Source organism: Daucus carota, chromosome 3 (assembly GCF_001625215.2).
Source record: "Daucus carota subsp. sativus chromosome 3, DH1 v3.0, whole genome shotgun sequence".
Taxonomy (NCBI): Eukaryota; Viridiplantae; Streptophyta; class Magnoliopsida; order Apiales; family Apiaceae; genus Daucus; species Daucus carota.
The window spans coordinates 16,975,382-16,990,944 of record NC_030383.2 but is presented as its reverse complement, the minus strand read 5'-3'; the positions used below and the strand labels follow the sequence as shown (position 1 = coordinate 16,990,944).

Sequence of the window (15,563 nt, the reverse complement as noted above, 5' to 3'; positions counted from 1 at the left end):
TTTACTATGCACCAAAAACATTATTCAAATGATCTATCTCAAGTTTCAAGTCATTCTAGCAAGTAGAAGTATTTTATTTGGATTCAAAATAATAAAACTAGTCTCCGGTTTTAAATAAAATACGATTAGCCTTTTTCGAGTTTGAACAGAACTTTGGCTAATATTTTGACTTGAGTAAAACATTTTAAAATATATTTCCTTGATGATAAGATATTTGAGATTTGAAGAAAATATTTTTATGATGTTTAAAAGACTTTATTCCATAGAATAATACATTGTATAAATGGGGAATAAATCTTTAAAATCTGAGACTTGAATAAAATATTTTTGTCTCTTTAAATAAATGTCAAAAGAGTGTTCTAAAGAATATAATGGATGTATATTCCTTGTTCAAATTTCTTTTGCATTTTGCTTTTGCAATTGTAATACAAGAAGATATCATTACTAGATATTTCTCGTCCGATAAATTGCGATTTAAAATCTTTGAATACTCCTTAGATGAATATTGAAAATCTTTTTGTAAACATGGAGTATCAATTATATTTATGTAAAATAAATATATTTTGGAAATCCTTTTTGAGCTAGAGTTGACCATTTGACTTTTGATAAAATCATTTAAATAATATGTCCTAATGGAGAGGATTCCAAGTGTATTTAAATTTTATGTGAGTTATACAAATACCAAAATAATCATTTATCGAAGATGTCCTTTCAGGTTGGTTCCTTACTGGTTGGTCTCGAATCATTGGGTTCATTGCTGGTGGGTTCTGACATTCCCTGGAATAGTGCCCTTTCTGATTACACTTATAACACACCACGTTCAATCTATTACAGACTCCTCCGTGTCTCTTTCCACATATCTGGCACTCCAGAAGTGGAGGCCTTGATTGATTACCAGTAGTTGGACGGTTACTCTGTCCACTACCACCTACATCTGACTTCTTAAAAGTGGGATTTCTCCCCTGCTGAAATTTTCCTTTCTTCGGGTTGTTAACATTCTGAAACTTCCCCTGCTGAAACTGTCCTTCATGATGCTCTTGCTTATGCTTCTTTCCCTCTTTCTCCTTCTGAGACATTTCACTTTCTATTTCTGCTATCATTGCCTTCTGAACTACAGCCGCGTAGGTATCCAATTACAATATAGCCAGCTTTCCTCTGATCCATGCTTTCAAGCCCTGTTGGAATCTCTTAGCCCTTTTCCTATCAGTGTCTATATAGGTTGGAACAAACCTTGCCAACTCAGCAAACTTTCTTTCATATTCACCTACAGACATGTCTCCCTGCTTTAATTCTAAAAACTGTAACTCCATTCGATCCTGGAGAAACTGAGGAAAGTACTTCTCCAGAAACAACTCCTTAAATCTATCCCATGTGACATTCTCTGTCTCTTCCATTGCTCTAACTGATTCCCACCAATAAGTAGCTTCATCCTTCAGATAATAACTAGCAAACTCAGTCTTTCGCTCTTCTCTTACCTTTACTAATACAAACGCTTTCTCAATTTCTTTCAACCATACCCTAGCTTCAATAGGGTCTGCCGAACCTTTAAACTCTGGAGGACTGAAAGACTGAAAGTTTTTGAAAGTAACCTGAGGATTAGCCTGTCTTTCCTGTTGTTGAGTTAGGTTGGCAGTCTGTTGGGCCATGATCTGAAGAATCTGGGTCATTGTAGGTTCTGGGTTGCTATTATTGTTGTTGTCATCAGGGTTAGTTGCACGAGTTTGTCTTCTAGGAGGCATAGCTCTGTAAAGAAACAAGCAGTTTATTTAACCTCCAAAACTTTTGACAATTGTTTTAAGAAAACAAGATATTTCTTTTTGAAAACATTTTTAATCATTTATTTAAATAAATCGCATGCTTCTTTACAGAATAGAGCAATAATGAAAGAAACAGAGTGCAATGATATCACAGGGTTTATATGAAGCGCGGTATGTAAAGTAAGTAAAACAGGTGCAGTAAAGTAAAGAACAATATGAAAAAGGAAAGGTTCTGGTATATATATATATATATATATATATATATATATATATATATATATATATATATATATATATGTATATATATATATATATATGAAAAGTTGAAGGTACATAAGCGCAAGCGCTTTATCAACAGTAAAACACAACAACAAACCTACACACTAGTCGGCACATCTAGTTTATATAAGGTCAAAATCGGCTGACACTACACTACCACCACACACTACACACTACAACTACCATCATCTATCTTCAGGGAAAACTAGGACCTCCAAGAGTGTCCAAAACTCTCATCATCCACATAGCCCAGTCTACTAAATCACTGTAGGTACTCTGATCCTCAGCTACGGCACTAAGCTTCACCCTCGCGATCATCCTGACATCCACAATCCTATACCTCAGCGCTCGCTCAGCTCTACCAGTGTCCATCATCTGTATAATACGCTCCAGCTCTCTAACCTGTCCGAGTATATACTGACGCTCCATACTCATCGCCTCAAACTCATGATAAGGAACAAAGGGTGGTGCAGAAGAAGTCGAGGGTATATCTCTGGGAGGAACCACTGCTGCTGCAGCCAACACATCCTCTAAAGGGGGTAAAGCAGAAGGGTGAGGCTCAAGTCTCTGAGGGGGTGGGGGTCCGTTAACTATAGTCTCTGAATATTGGGGATATGGAGGAATGATAGGGTCTGACAGCGTGAATATCTGTAAATCAATATAACAGAACATATATAAGAATCTCTGATAGCACAAGAGCCTATTTTCCACTAATACTCACCTCTCAACGTTCTATCTACCTATCACTCATTTCTAATCTTAATCCCTCTACCCAAACCCGACAATCTAGGCTTGCTTCATTGACTCATAACCTGTAGCTCTGATACCAACCTGTGACACCCTCCAAGTCCGGGTCATAGACTTGGGAGTCACGCCACAATATAAACCTGGAAACAATAATAATATATGCAATGACCCTAAACAAACACGGATCCCTCCAGGTTATAGTATGAAAAAAGCCACGCCTTAACTTATATTACAATACCACGAATCCCAATCATAATCTTACAACTTACAAATACAACATAGAGTGCTTACACACAACTGTAACTCAAAAGATCACACTACTTATAACACAGCAGGCTCCTAGTTGAGCTCTCCAACACTTATCCTGAGGTTCTGACCTGGTAACTAGTCTGCGGGTCCTCACTACCAGTATCCTCTTTCTTCACTGGAAAAGAACATAAAGATTCGCAAGAGTGAGCTTACAAGCTCAGCAAGTAATATAAACAATAAACTGAAGTTCAACATTTATCCATAAGAATGAATCAAGATATCAAATTCCTTTTTAAAGTAGTGCTTAGAATTGGATATTCATATTTTTATTTTAAAAAAAAAAACAAGGTTAGGCTGCTGATCAGTCACGCACTAACCCCGAGCAAGGTCCATACCAAGCTCTATCACTGGATCCAAGGCACACATTGGCCTAATAACCACGAATCTGGTCTGACCACTGTTCGCACAAAATCACGCAAGTGTACGTGGTCACAAGTAATATAGAATATAATTCAAGTTCGTTCCCATAGAGACTGGTGTATTCAGAAATATGCACTTATGCACCAATGTATGATTATTATCCAATGCTTAGACAAATATCAAATTAGGTTTTGGTTTTCTACTTAACTAATCCTATTTGAATTATGAAACTAAGAATTATCAACTAAGAGACTATCGATTTACTAATGAGAATAAACATGGGATTCTAGCTTCATTAACAACTTCATTCAGAGTTCTACCTTATTCGATTGTAATGGTTGATAACTAATCAGATAACACGAGACTGATACACGCTAACTGTCGTTATACGTGCACCATACTGCTACACATCCACAATTAAGATAGAAGGTAAACAGACACCAATTATGCTTAGACCCTATATGTCTATAGAATTTGAAAACATAACGGTTGAAGAGCAAGTTATCTATCAAGATTACATAGGGCGATGCAAGATGGGTAAAATCACATCACAAGTCATGTTATCAAACACGAAACCTATGCTCGCATGGCAAGTTCTAAATCAATATATTCACTGTCGCTTCAATAGAGATTAACAAGCAATCTTAGATGTTAGCTACGCATCCAAGACGAATAAGCACAACCAATACGAGGAAATCAAACCATCACATATGAACAAGATAAATTAACTACTGAAATTCATCGATAAATCCGCTAAAATCCCATGACAATGATTAGTTCATAATCGAACTTCTCATCATCATGGGTTCTAATGTATACATGGTACTGAATAGGAAAAACAAGTCAAAGTACGAGAATAAGAGTTAAGAAACAAATCCGAAACGAGCATCCAAGTTACGCCTACTTCGAAGAATTACAAAAGTAAAAGTTATGAAATTCAATCTTGATCTTCTCCGTAGCCGTCACGTGCTCCCTTGGAATGATTCTAGGTTATATGTTTAGTCTCCCAAAGCCTTTCTTAAACTTCCCCAGCGATCGGGCCTTGAAACGGATCAGAAACGGGCAAACGGGCTTAAATTCGCTGCCAGTTTGGTGCGGGTGCGCCAGATTTGGGGCAGGTGCGCCAACGGGGCAGGTGCGCCAGATTTGGGGCGGGTGCCCCAATTCAGCAGCCCACTTCTTTGTCCATAACTTTTGACTCGCGCATCCGATTGCTTCGCCGTTTTTTTTTCAATAAAAGCTATGAATATCCTCTTCGTTCTTCTCCAAAGAAACCTACACAACATCACACTAAAACATATCAAAAACATCAAAAGCTTGAGGCCAGATCATCCATTTAAGTCAAAACGAAGGCTTCCAAGTGGATATAAAATCCACTTATCACACCCCCAAACTTAAACCGATGCTTGTCCTCAAGCATAAACACACACACAAATACTAATACTGGAATGCATGAATGCAACTAAATGCCTACATCTAGCGAATCATGAAGTGTAATCCTTGTTAACATAGCATCCTCAAAATATGCAACATTCTCGGCATTCATCTCTTTCACACATTAGCCATGTTCTCTTCCACTACTAGTGTGAAGTGCATCGTGTGTGCTAGCATGCTCTCTAGTGAAACAAAACAAAGACCATAAAACTTCAACAGAGTCCTCACTATGAACCGTTAATCAGAATAAGGCTTAAATACTTCTTTACTAAAGAGTCAACTACAATTTAGGGTCACTAAAGAATTCCTATGCCTCTCCTATTTTTTCTATATTTTTTTTTTCTTTTTTTTTTCTTGCTAAGTCTAAGGTTGGGACGCTTCTCAGTGTAAGTGAGTCACGACCGCCATTCAACTTCGCTTGTTCTATTTATTTTTTTCTCTTTTTTGTTTTAATCAAGTAATTCTCCAGTAATCAAAGGTTGTGAAAGGTCACCAAGAATTTGCTTATTCTAATACATTTGCACTTAATACCAGCACAAGTACATGGATCGTCCCTTTCACATGGCATTGCATTCTACCTATTGATCTCAAAGGAGTACTTGATAAATTTATCCCTTTTTTTTTTCTTTTTTTTTTAAGAAAGGCATATTCATCCCTTAACTCCCCCAAACTTAAGATTTACAAACTCTAAGTTCAAAAAGAGAATAATCCTAACTCTACGCCCGACTCAACGCGAGGACTCAAGAAATAAGTTAGTCTAAGTCTTATCTCTAGAGCATAAGTGTAATTACAATTTCCACACAAGCAGTTTTCAAGTAACTAGGCATCACATATAATCAAGATTACTAGCCAAGAACTTATGCACATAAACTCATCATAGGACATCAACTTGGAAAACAACTTCAAGATTCATGCAAATGCAACTATATGAAACTACTAACACATACTAAACACAAGCATATATATAAAAAAAACGAAACGAAAAAAATTTCACTAATATGCAAACACTATGAGATAATATGCTAAACTATATGCCACATGCAACCTATATGCACACACTATATACTATATACTAGTCCTTAGATTACCACCCCCAAACTTAAAATCTTCAATGTCCTCATTGAAGGTGATAAAAAGGATCGAATGTACCTATAAGGAGTCAGAACGATCACTCTCCTCACCCTCATCGGGTGAAGAGTCAGCTGGAGGATACATCATGTCAGCCCCGAACACAGGCCACTCCACGTCTACGCCCGTAGCACGAAAAGCAGTCCCCAACGCCTGTGTCAAATCCCTCGCAAAACGGCTATGCATATCATGCATAGTATCCATACGCCTCGCGAGCCGCCTAAACTGTGAATCACTGAAACCACGGCGCCCCGTACCAGAGCTCTCCACGGCCTCAGAAGGCCCCGCAATCTCTCGAACTGGTGAAACTGGAGGTGGTGCTCTCATCCGTCTACCATCGGCATCTCTATAACCCAATCCTCGAAGGCTGGCATAACCACCCTGCCACTCAGGTAGCCGCTCTATAATAGCATGATCAATAGCGGCACCCGGCATCTGCAACTGCTCATCTGCTGACCAACGAACACCCACTGCAGTACATAACTTGGTCACTATCGTCGCGTGAGGTATAGCCACTCCAGTGCGACTCCTCAAAAATCTCATAATGTTCTGGTGGATGACATATGCAATATCCACATATTTCCCACTCAGAATCCCAAACAACAATATAGCCCTATCGACAGTGACATCGTGGTGGTGTCCCGATGGCATAATACTATGGCAAATAAACTGGTTCCACGCTCGAGCATACCTGTTCATAGTAGAGGCAGGGAAAGAGGCTCTCACATTAGTAGACGGATTACGCTTCCACGTAGTACCCGGAATGCATAACTCATAGACAATTTGATCTAAATCAATGTTCCTCTTGTCCTTCCTCACCCAATCATCCTGCGTAGTCCCCATCTCGGTACCCCCAATTAGCGCTTGGATTGTCTCCAAGGTGTAATCCACCGTCAACCCCCTAACAACCGAATACCCGTTTTGATCCGCTCGGGCATTAGCATAAAACTCCCGCACAATACTCATCGGCACCGGTGCCGGTGCCTCACAAAACGACTCCCACCCCCTATTCCGAATCATCTGTACCAACTCACCATCACCCGGTGAAGGCAAGAACCCCCTCTCCTTAGCAATAGGCTTACCCAAAAGCCGAGTAAACTTCTCTCGAGCTTCTGGAGTCGTGAACTTAGCAACCTCAACCCCCAAACTCGATGAATCTGTAGATGTGCCTCGCACACTACTACTTTCGGCTCTCCTCGCTCTTTTGGGTGCCATGGGTTTGAATGTGTGTAGTGGGTGTAGAGATTTTTGGAAGATTTAGAGAAAAGAGAGGAAGTGGTGTAGGATTGTGTAAATAGGTGAATGTATATGATTGTAGTGTTTGAATTGGGTTAGGAACAAGTGTATGTGAATAAACAGATGAGATTGTGCTTGTGGGTGTGTATGGAATTGTATGTATATGTATGTATAGCTTGGAATTGTAGGAGATGAAGTGGGTTGGTGATTGGGTGATGTTGGGGGTTTAATCTAGGGTTTGTAAAAGGAGTATAAGGCTGGGAAGAAATAAAAAAAACGAGCTGGGAGATCACCAAAAATGAGCAGCACAAAAAAAATTTTTTTTATATATATGCACTGCCAGATTCGCGCGCGTGCCCCACCACGGCGCAGGCGCGCCGCTCGCGCGGGTGCGCTGCGCGTGGCGCGGGTGCGCGAGAATCACAGAGGAGCGCTGCTATCCTTGACGAGCCACTGGTGGTTCGGCGCGGGTGCCGCGCGTTTTGGCGCACCTGCCCCGTTCCGCCAGTGGTTTAACACCCCAAAAATTTTCTAACTCCAAAAAAAAAAAAAAAATTTTTTTTTTCTAAAAATTAAAACAGTAAAACGCGTGGGTTGCCTCCCACGAAGCGCTTGTTTAACGTCATTAGCTTGACGTGAAGTCCCAAGAATTAAATCCTAGTGAGGATGGTGCTTACCGACTCGCGATTCACCGGTCCTCCGAAATATGGCTTCAATCTTTGCCCATTCACTTTAAATGATTCCTCCGGTGTTGTTTCATATATTTCAATTGCTCCATGTGGAAACACCGTCTTTATTGTGAAAGGACCCGACCATCTAGATTTCAACTTTCCCGGAAATAGTCTTAGGCGAGAATTAAAAAGTAACACTTGTTGGCCAATGAAGAAATCCTTTTGCACCAACTTCCTATCATGCCATCTCTTTACTTTTTCCTTGTAGAGCTTATTGTTCTCATACGCCTGAAGCCTAAACTCGTCGAGTTCATTAATTTGAAGCATTCTTTTCTCACCAGCAGCTGTCATATCCAAGTTCAATTTCTTTAAGGCCCAATATGCTTTGTGCTCTAACTCCGCGGGCAAATGACATGCTTTTCCATAGACCAACTGAAAAGGTGACATCCCCAATGGAGTCTTAAAAGCCGTTCTATAGGCCCAAACGGCCTCATCAAGCTTCAACGCCCAATCTTTCCTCGAAGGACTCACAACTTTCTCTAAGATTCGCTTGATTTCCCGATTAGATACCTCGGCTTGGCCATTTGTTTGAGGATGATAGGCTGTGGCAACTCTATGTTTGATACCGAACCGTTCCATCAGCGCTGTGAACTTGCGATTGCAAAAGTGTGATCCTTCATCACTGATTATAACTCGCGGAGTACCAAAACGAGTGAATATGTTCTTCTGAAGAAAACTTATGACTACCGCAGCGGTGTTGTTTGGTAAAGCTTTGACTTCGACCCATTTAGACACGTAATCCACAGCGAGAAGAATGTAGAGATTATTGCAAGACGAGATAAAAGGTCCCATGAAGTCTATACCCCACACATCGAAAATTTCAACCTCAAGAAGTACATTGAGGGGCATTTCATCCCTTCGAGAAATATTACCAACCCTTTGACATCGATCACACTTTAACACAAACTGATGAGCGTCCTTAAAGAGTGTAGGCCAAAAGAACCCCGCCTGCAGAATACGAGCAGCTGTCTTCTGTCCTCCATAGTGTCCCCCATAAGTAGAGTCGTTGTAAGCTTGCAAAATTCCTTCAATCTCACTGTATGGAATGCACCTTCTGATAATCTGATCTGAACCTTGTCGAAACAAGAATGGCTCATCCCAACGATACCACTTCGCCTCATGAAGAAACTTTTTCCTTTGAGCATACGACAAATCGGGAGGAATGACATTACTCACCAGATAATTCACTATATCCGCAAACCATGGCTCTTCTTCTTGGACCCCAAATAATTGTTCATCAGGAAACGACTCATTAATTAAAGTGGTGTCTTTGGATGCTCGCGCTTCATCTTCCAACCGAGAGAGATGATCAGCCACCTGATTTTCAGTGCCCTTTCTATCCTTGATCTCCAACTCGAATTCCTGAAGTAAAAGAACCCAACGAATCAAACGAGGCTTCGAATCTTTCTTCGACACTAAATACCGAATTGCAGCATGATCAGTGTAAACCAACACCTTCGTCCCAAGCAAATAAGACCTGAATTTCTCGAATCCATAAACAATAGCCAGCAGCTCCTTCTCGGTGGTAGTGTAATTTAGCTGAGCCCCATTGAGAGTCTTACTAGCATAGTAAATCACATGAAAGATGTTATTCTTTCTCTGACCAAGCACAGCTCCCACCGCATAGTCACTAGCATCACACATCATCTCGAAAGGCTCATTCCAATCAGGTGCAGTAATAACAGGTGCTGTGGTTAATTTCTTCTTGAGATTTTCGAACGCAGTTAAGCACTCTCCATCAAATTTGAAAGGCACATCCTTCTCTAACAAGTTGCACAAGGGTTTGGTGATTTTAGAGAAGTCCTTGATAAACCGTCGATAGAAGCCCGCGTGACCAAGAAAACTCCGAATCCCCTTTACTGAGATTGGTGGAGGAAGATTTTCAATTGTCTCCACCTTAGCTTTATCCACCTCAAGACCCTTGTTCGAAACTTTATGCCCAAGGATTATGCCTTCTTGAACCATGAAGTGGCATTTTTCCCAATTATGAACGAGATTAGTTTCCACACATCTTTTTAGCACCATCGTCAAGTTGCTCAAGCATTCATCATAAGAAGTACCGAACACAGAAAAGTCATCCATGAACACCTCAACATTAGTACCAATCATCTCGGAGAAAATAGCCATCATGCATCTCTGAAAAGTTGTTGGTGCACCACAAAGTCCAAAAGAAAGACGACGGAAAGCAAATGTGCCAAAAGGGCAAGTGAAAGTGGTCTTTTCCTGATCCTCTGGTGCGATACAAATCTGATTGTACCCTGAATACCCATCAAGAAGACAATAGTACTCATGACCGGCCAACCTATCAAGCATCTGATTAATGAAAGGCAATGGAAAGTGATCTTTTCTGGTGGCTTTATTCAGTTTCCGATAATCCATGCATATTCTCCATCCTGTGACTGTTCTCGTTGGAATGAGCTCATTCTTCTCATTAGCTACCACGGTCATGCCTCCTTTCTTAGGCACACATTGAACAGGGCTCACCCAAGAACTATCCGATATTGGATAAATAATGCCGGCATCAAGCCATTTAAGAATCTCCTTCTTCACCACTTCTTTCATTATTGGGTTAAGTCTTCTTTGATGCTCAACAGTGGGTTTACTACCCTCCTCGATCAGAATTTTATGTTGACAATAAGAAGGGCTGATTCCCTTGATATCTGCAATAGTCCATCCAATGGCTGATTTGAACTCCCTAAGAATTCGCAAAAGCTTTTCTTCCTCGATACCTGAAAGGTTAGATGCAATAATTACAGGTAACGTAGAAGCTTCGCCAAGAAAAGCATACCTTAGGTGTTCGGGAAGTTGCTTAAGCTCCAGTTTAGGAGCTTCGACAATAGATGGTTTCAGCTTTTCATGAGAGTCCTTCAACTCTGATAAACCAAGAGATTCAATTGGAGGATCCATCCGTCTTCTCTAAGGAGAAGCATTTAAGTATTGAAGGTGCTCTTCTTCCTCCTCATCTCCGAAATCTGAGTCACCTGATAGAACCCTTTCCAAGATGTCAGTTTTCAGCCTGTTATCGATTTCCGAATGAGCTGCAGCTTCGAGCATATCCACTTTAAAGCATTCCTCCTCATCTGATGGAAGTTTTATGGCATTGAACACGTTGAAAGTGACCATCTGATCTTGAACTCTCATTGTGAGTTCACCCTTTTGAACATCAATCAAAGTCCGCCCTGTCGCAAGGAATGGTCTCCCCAAGATGATGGGGATCTTCTTATCTTCCTCAAAATCGAGAATGACAAAATCAGCAGGGAAGATTAGCTTATCTACCTTTACCAAAACATCTTCAACTATCCCCCTTGGGTATGTAATCGAACGATCAGCCAGTTGCAAAGACATATTAGTAGGTTTCAGCTCCGGAAGACCAAGTTGCAAGAAAATAGACAAGGGCATCAGATTTATGCTAGCTCCCAAATCACACAAACACTTGTCGAATGACAATTGCCCAATAGTACACGGGATTGTGAAACTTCCCGGATCTTTCAGCTTCGGGGGCAATTTCTGTTGCAACACAGCACTACACTCCTCGGTCAAAGCCACAGTTTCCAATTCCTCAAGTTTGAGTTTTCGAGATAGAATACCTTTCATGAATTTAGCATAACTCGGCATTTGTTCTAGAGCCTCCGCAAAAGGTATGTTGATTTGTAATTTCTTGAAGACCTCTAGAAATTTGGCGAATTGTTTGTCGAGCTTATGCTTTTGAAGTCTCTTCGGAAAAGGTGGAGGTGGATATACTTGCTTGACCCCAGTATCAGTTTTCGGGTTAGACTTTTCGGCTGAATCCTTGTTTGCTTCCTCGTTGATTTTAGTCTTGTCAGCTTCAACAACAGTTTTTCCACTATCAGACTCAGATGAGAGTACGGGTGTTTCAACCTGTTGTTCACTCTCTTCCTTGTTTCGCTCTGTTGCTGATTCTTTATCCTTCGTAACCTTTCCGGACCTCAAGGTGACAGCCTGTACCTGTTCCTTCACTTCCTTCTTGCCCGGATTGGCCTCAGTATCACTAGGAAGAGTTCCTTGTGGTCTATTAATCAACGCATTAGCAATTTGCCCAATCTGATTCTCCAAAGTTTTGATTGACATCGATTGGCTTTTTACCATTAGTCTTAATTCTTCCAATTCTGATCTTTCGTTGGAAGACTGTCCAGCCACCCCATGATTTTGTTGCTGGAATCCGGGTGGATGGAATTGCTGTCTCGGTGCAAACTGTTGTTGAAAACCAGAAGGGTTAAAAGGTCTAGATCCTTGCTGCTGAAACTGTTGCTGTTGTTGTGGCATGTAATTCTGATTATTGCTCCAGCTGAAATTCGGATGATTCCGATTATTAGGATGATAAGTGGCCGGAGCTGGCTGTTGTGACCTCTGAAAGTTGCTCACAAACTGAGCGGATTCGCTCGATATAGCACACTGATCTGAAGAATGTGCTCCAGCACAGAGCTCGCAGACTAAAGGTGGCTGTTGATTTCCTAGATTTGCCAAAGAATCCACCTTCATAGTAAGAGCCTTAAGCTGAGCAGCTATGGCTGTAGTAGCATCAACATCTAGAATTCCTGCTGCTTTGCCCTGATGAAGACGCTGAGTAGGATTCTGATATTCATTCGCAGCCATCATCTCGATCAACTCATAAGCCTCATCATAGCTCTTAGCCCATAGAGCTCCGCCTGATGCAGCATCGAGCATTGGCCTCGATTGAGGACCCAACCCATTATAAAAGCAATTAATAACCATCCAATCAGGCATCCCATGATGTGGGCACTTCCGAAGCATCTCCTTGTAGCGTTCCCAAGCTTCACATAAAGTTTCACCAGACAACTGAGAGAATTGAGTGATAGCATTCCTGATTGCAGCGGTTTTAGCCATAGGGAAGAACTTAGTAAGAAATTTTTGAGCCAGATCCTCCCATGTCGTAATAGATCCTGCAGGAAGAGAATGCAACCATCCTTTAGCTTTATCCCTCAGAGAAAATGGGAATAGCCTCAATTTGATGGCCTCATCAGTAACCCCATTGAACTTGAAAGTGTCGCAGATCTCAATGAAATCCCGAATATGCATATTAGGATCCTCTGTCGGAGAACCCCCAAACTGCACTGAGTTCTGTACCATCTGAATAGTGCTCGGTTTGATCTCGAAAGTGTTGGCCTCGATCGCTGGCCTGACAATGCTCGATTGAATGTCATTGATTTTAGGCTCAGAGAAAGCCTTCAGAGCCTTAGGAATATTCACAGCTGGTGGTTGATCAACCATCGTATCAATCTCTATCGTTTCTTCCTTAATTAATGCTTCCTTACGAGCCTGAGAACGTGTTCGCATACACGTCCCTCAAGTACCTGAAACACACACAACAAACTAAAGTGAGAAAAGAATCCAAGTCACTGAACTTTAACGACCACTAATGACAAGCACATAAACTAAAATATAACACCGAATCCCCGGCAGCGGCGCCAAAAACTTGTTCGCACAAAATCACGCAAGTGTACGTGGTCACAAGTAATATAGAATATAATTCAAGTTCGTTCCCACAGAGACTGGTGTATTCAGAAATATGCACTTATGCACCAATGTATGATTATTATCCAATGCTTAGACAAATATCAAATTGGGTTTTGGTTTTCTACTTAACTAATCCTATTTGAATTATAAAACTAAGAATTATCAACTAAGAGACTATCGATTTACTAATGAGAATAAACATGGGATTCTAGCTTCATTAACAACTTCATTCAGAGTTCTACCTTATTCGATTGTAATGGTTGATAACTAATCAGATAACACGAGACTGATACACGCTAACTGTCGTTATACGTGCACCATACTGCTACACATCCACAATTAAGATAGAAGGTAAACAGACACCAATTATGCTTAGACCCTATATGTCTATAGAATTTGAAAACATAACGGTTGAAGAGCAAGTTATCTATCAAGATTACATAGGGCGATGCAAGATGGGTAAAATCACATCACAAGTCATGTTATCAAACACGAAACCTATGCTCGCATGGCAAGTTCTAAATCAATATATTCACTGTCGCTTCAATAGAGATTAACAAGCAATCTTAGATGTTAGCTACGCATCCAAGACGAATAAGCACAACCAATACGAGGAAATCAAACCATCACATATGAACAAGATAAATTAACTACTGAAATTCATCGATAAATCCGCTAAAATCCCATGACAATGATTAGTTCATAATCGAACTTCTCATCATCATGGGTTCTAATGTAAACATGGTACTGAATAGGAAAAACAAGTCAAAGTACGAGAATAAGAGTTAAGAAACAAATCCGAAACGAGCATCCAAGTTACGCCTACTTCGAAGAATTACAAAAGTAAAAGTTATGAAATTCGATCTTGATCTTCTTCGTAGCCGTCACGTGCTCCCTTGGAATGATTCTAGGTTATATGTTTAGTCTCCCAAAGCCTTTCTTAAACTTCCCCAGCGATCGGGCCTTGAAACGGATCAGAAACGGGCAAACGGGCTTAAATTCGCTGCCAGTTTGGTGCGGGTGCGCCAGATTTGGGGCAGGTGCGCCAGATTTGGGGCGGGTGCCCCAATTCAGCAACCCACTTCTTTGTCCATAACTTTTGACTTGCGCATCCGATTGCTTCGCCGTTTTTTTTCAATAAAAGCTATGAATATCCTCTTCGTTCTTCTCCAAAGAAACCTACACAACATCACACTAAAACATATCAAAAACATCAAAAGCTTGAGGCCAGATCATCCATTTAATTCAAAACGAAGGCTTCCAAGTGGATATAAAATCCACTTATCAACCACGAATCTGGTCCACAATTATAAAACAATCCAATTCTTTAACAACATGATGAAATCCACAATATCTCAGTAAATCAGGATCAATACCATTTGAACAGAAGCAATATTACCAAAACAGAATCATAATCGTCAAATCAGAATCATTATATTCAGTGATGCAATACATATCGAGATCAAAGGACAATTCAGAAGTAGGTTTAAGTATCCTCACAATATGTCTGAAGAATGTCTTGAGGTTGAAAGAAAGATCAAGTATATGGTAAAAACAATCTGGTGTTTGTAGAAGAAACAATTATATGTGAGGATAGCTTGAGGTTTCAAATGTGTTTACCTTGTAAGAATTTCAAGTGTTTGGGTGTATATGTGTGAACATTCTTCAAAAGAGTAATATAGGTGTTTGGTAAGATATTGTATAACTTGGTGAAGTATTGTAGCATATAGGCTTGTACTGTTTGGTCATTCAAGGATGGAAGAATATCAAAGCAAATGATTTGTGTTGTCAAGTCTCAAAGAAATGGGTACAAGTTCAATTGAAATCAAAATCAAGGTTCAGCTTGTAATTCAGGTGTTGAAAGAATTGAATGAGGTTTACCAATAATCAGGATCAATAATATAATATATCGACAGATGTGCTTTCAAATCTATCCAGAACAAAATTATCATATGCAGAAGAGTAACTCAAGGAGTTTACAGAAGTATAAGTTGAGAATAGAGCACTTGCCTTATCTCGACGATTCACTTCTCTATAGCTTTCACTCAACAGAATCACTCCGATACTATCTGCTTTCCCTTTCTAA

The 15,563-nt window shown here is 40.3% G+C and overlaps 1 protein-coding gene and 1 non-coding gene across 2 annotated transcripts; one reads left to right on the top strand and one right to left on the bottom strand.

Annotated features, from left to right (window-relative positions):
- Nucleotides 1-1,133: 1,133 nt before the first annotated feature.
- LOC108212344 (uncharacterized) lies at nucleotides 1,134-1,739 on the bottom strand. Its single transcript, XM_017384071.1, has one exon. It carries the CDS (start codon nucleotides 1,737-1,739, stop codon nucleotides 1,134-1,136), a length of 606 nt encoding a protein of 201 aa, XP_017239560.1.
- A 10,986-nt stretch (nucleotides 1,740-12,725) lies between these two features.
- LOC135151879 (small nucleolar RNA R71) lies at nucleotides 12,726-12,832 on the top strand. The gene has a single exon (XR_010290786.1). It is a non-coding gene; the product is annotated as a small nucleolar RNA R71 (small nucleolar RNA).
- Nucleotides 12,833-15,563: the final 2,731 nt, after the last annotated feature.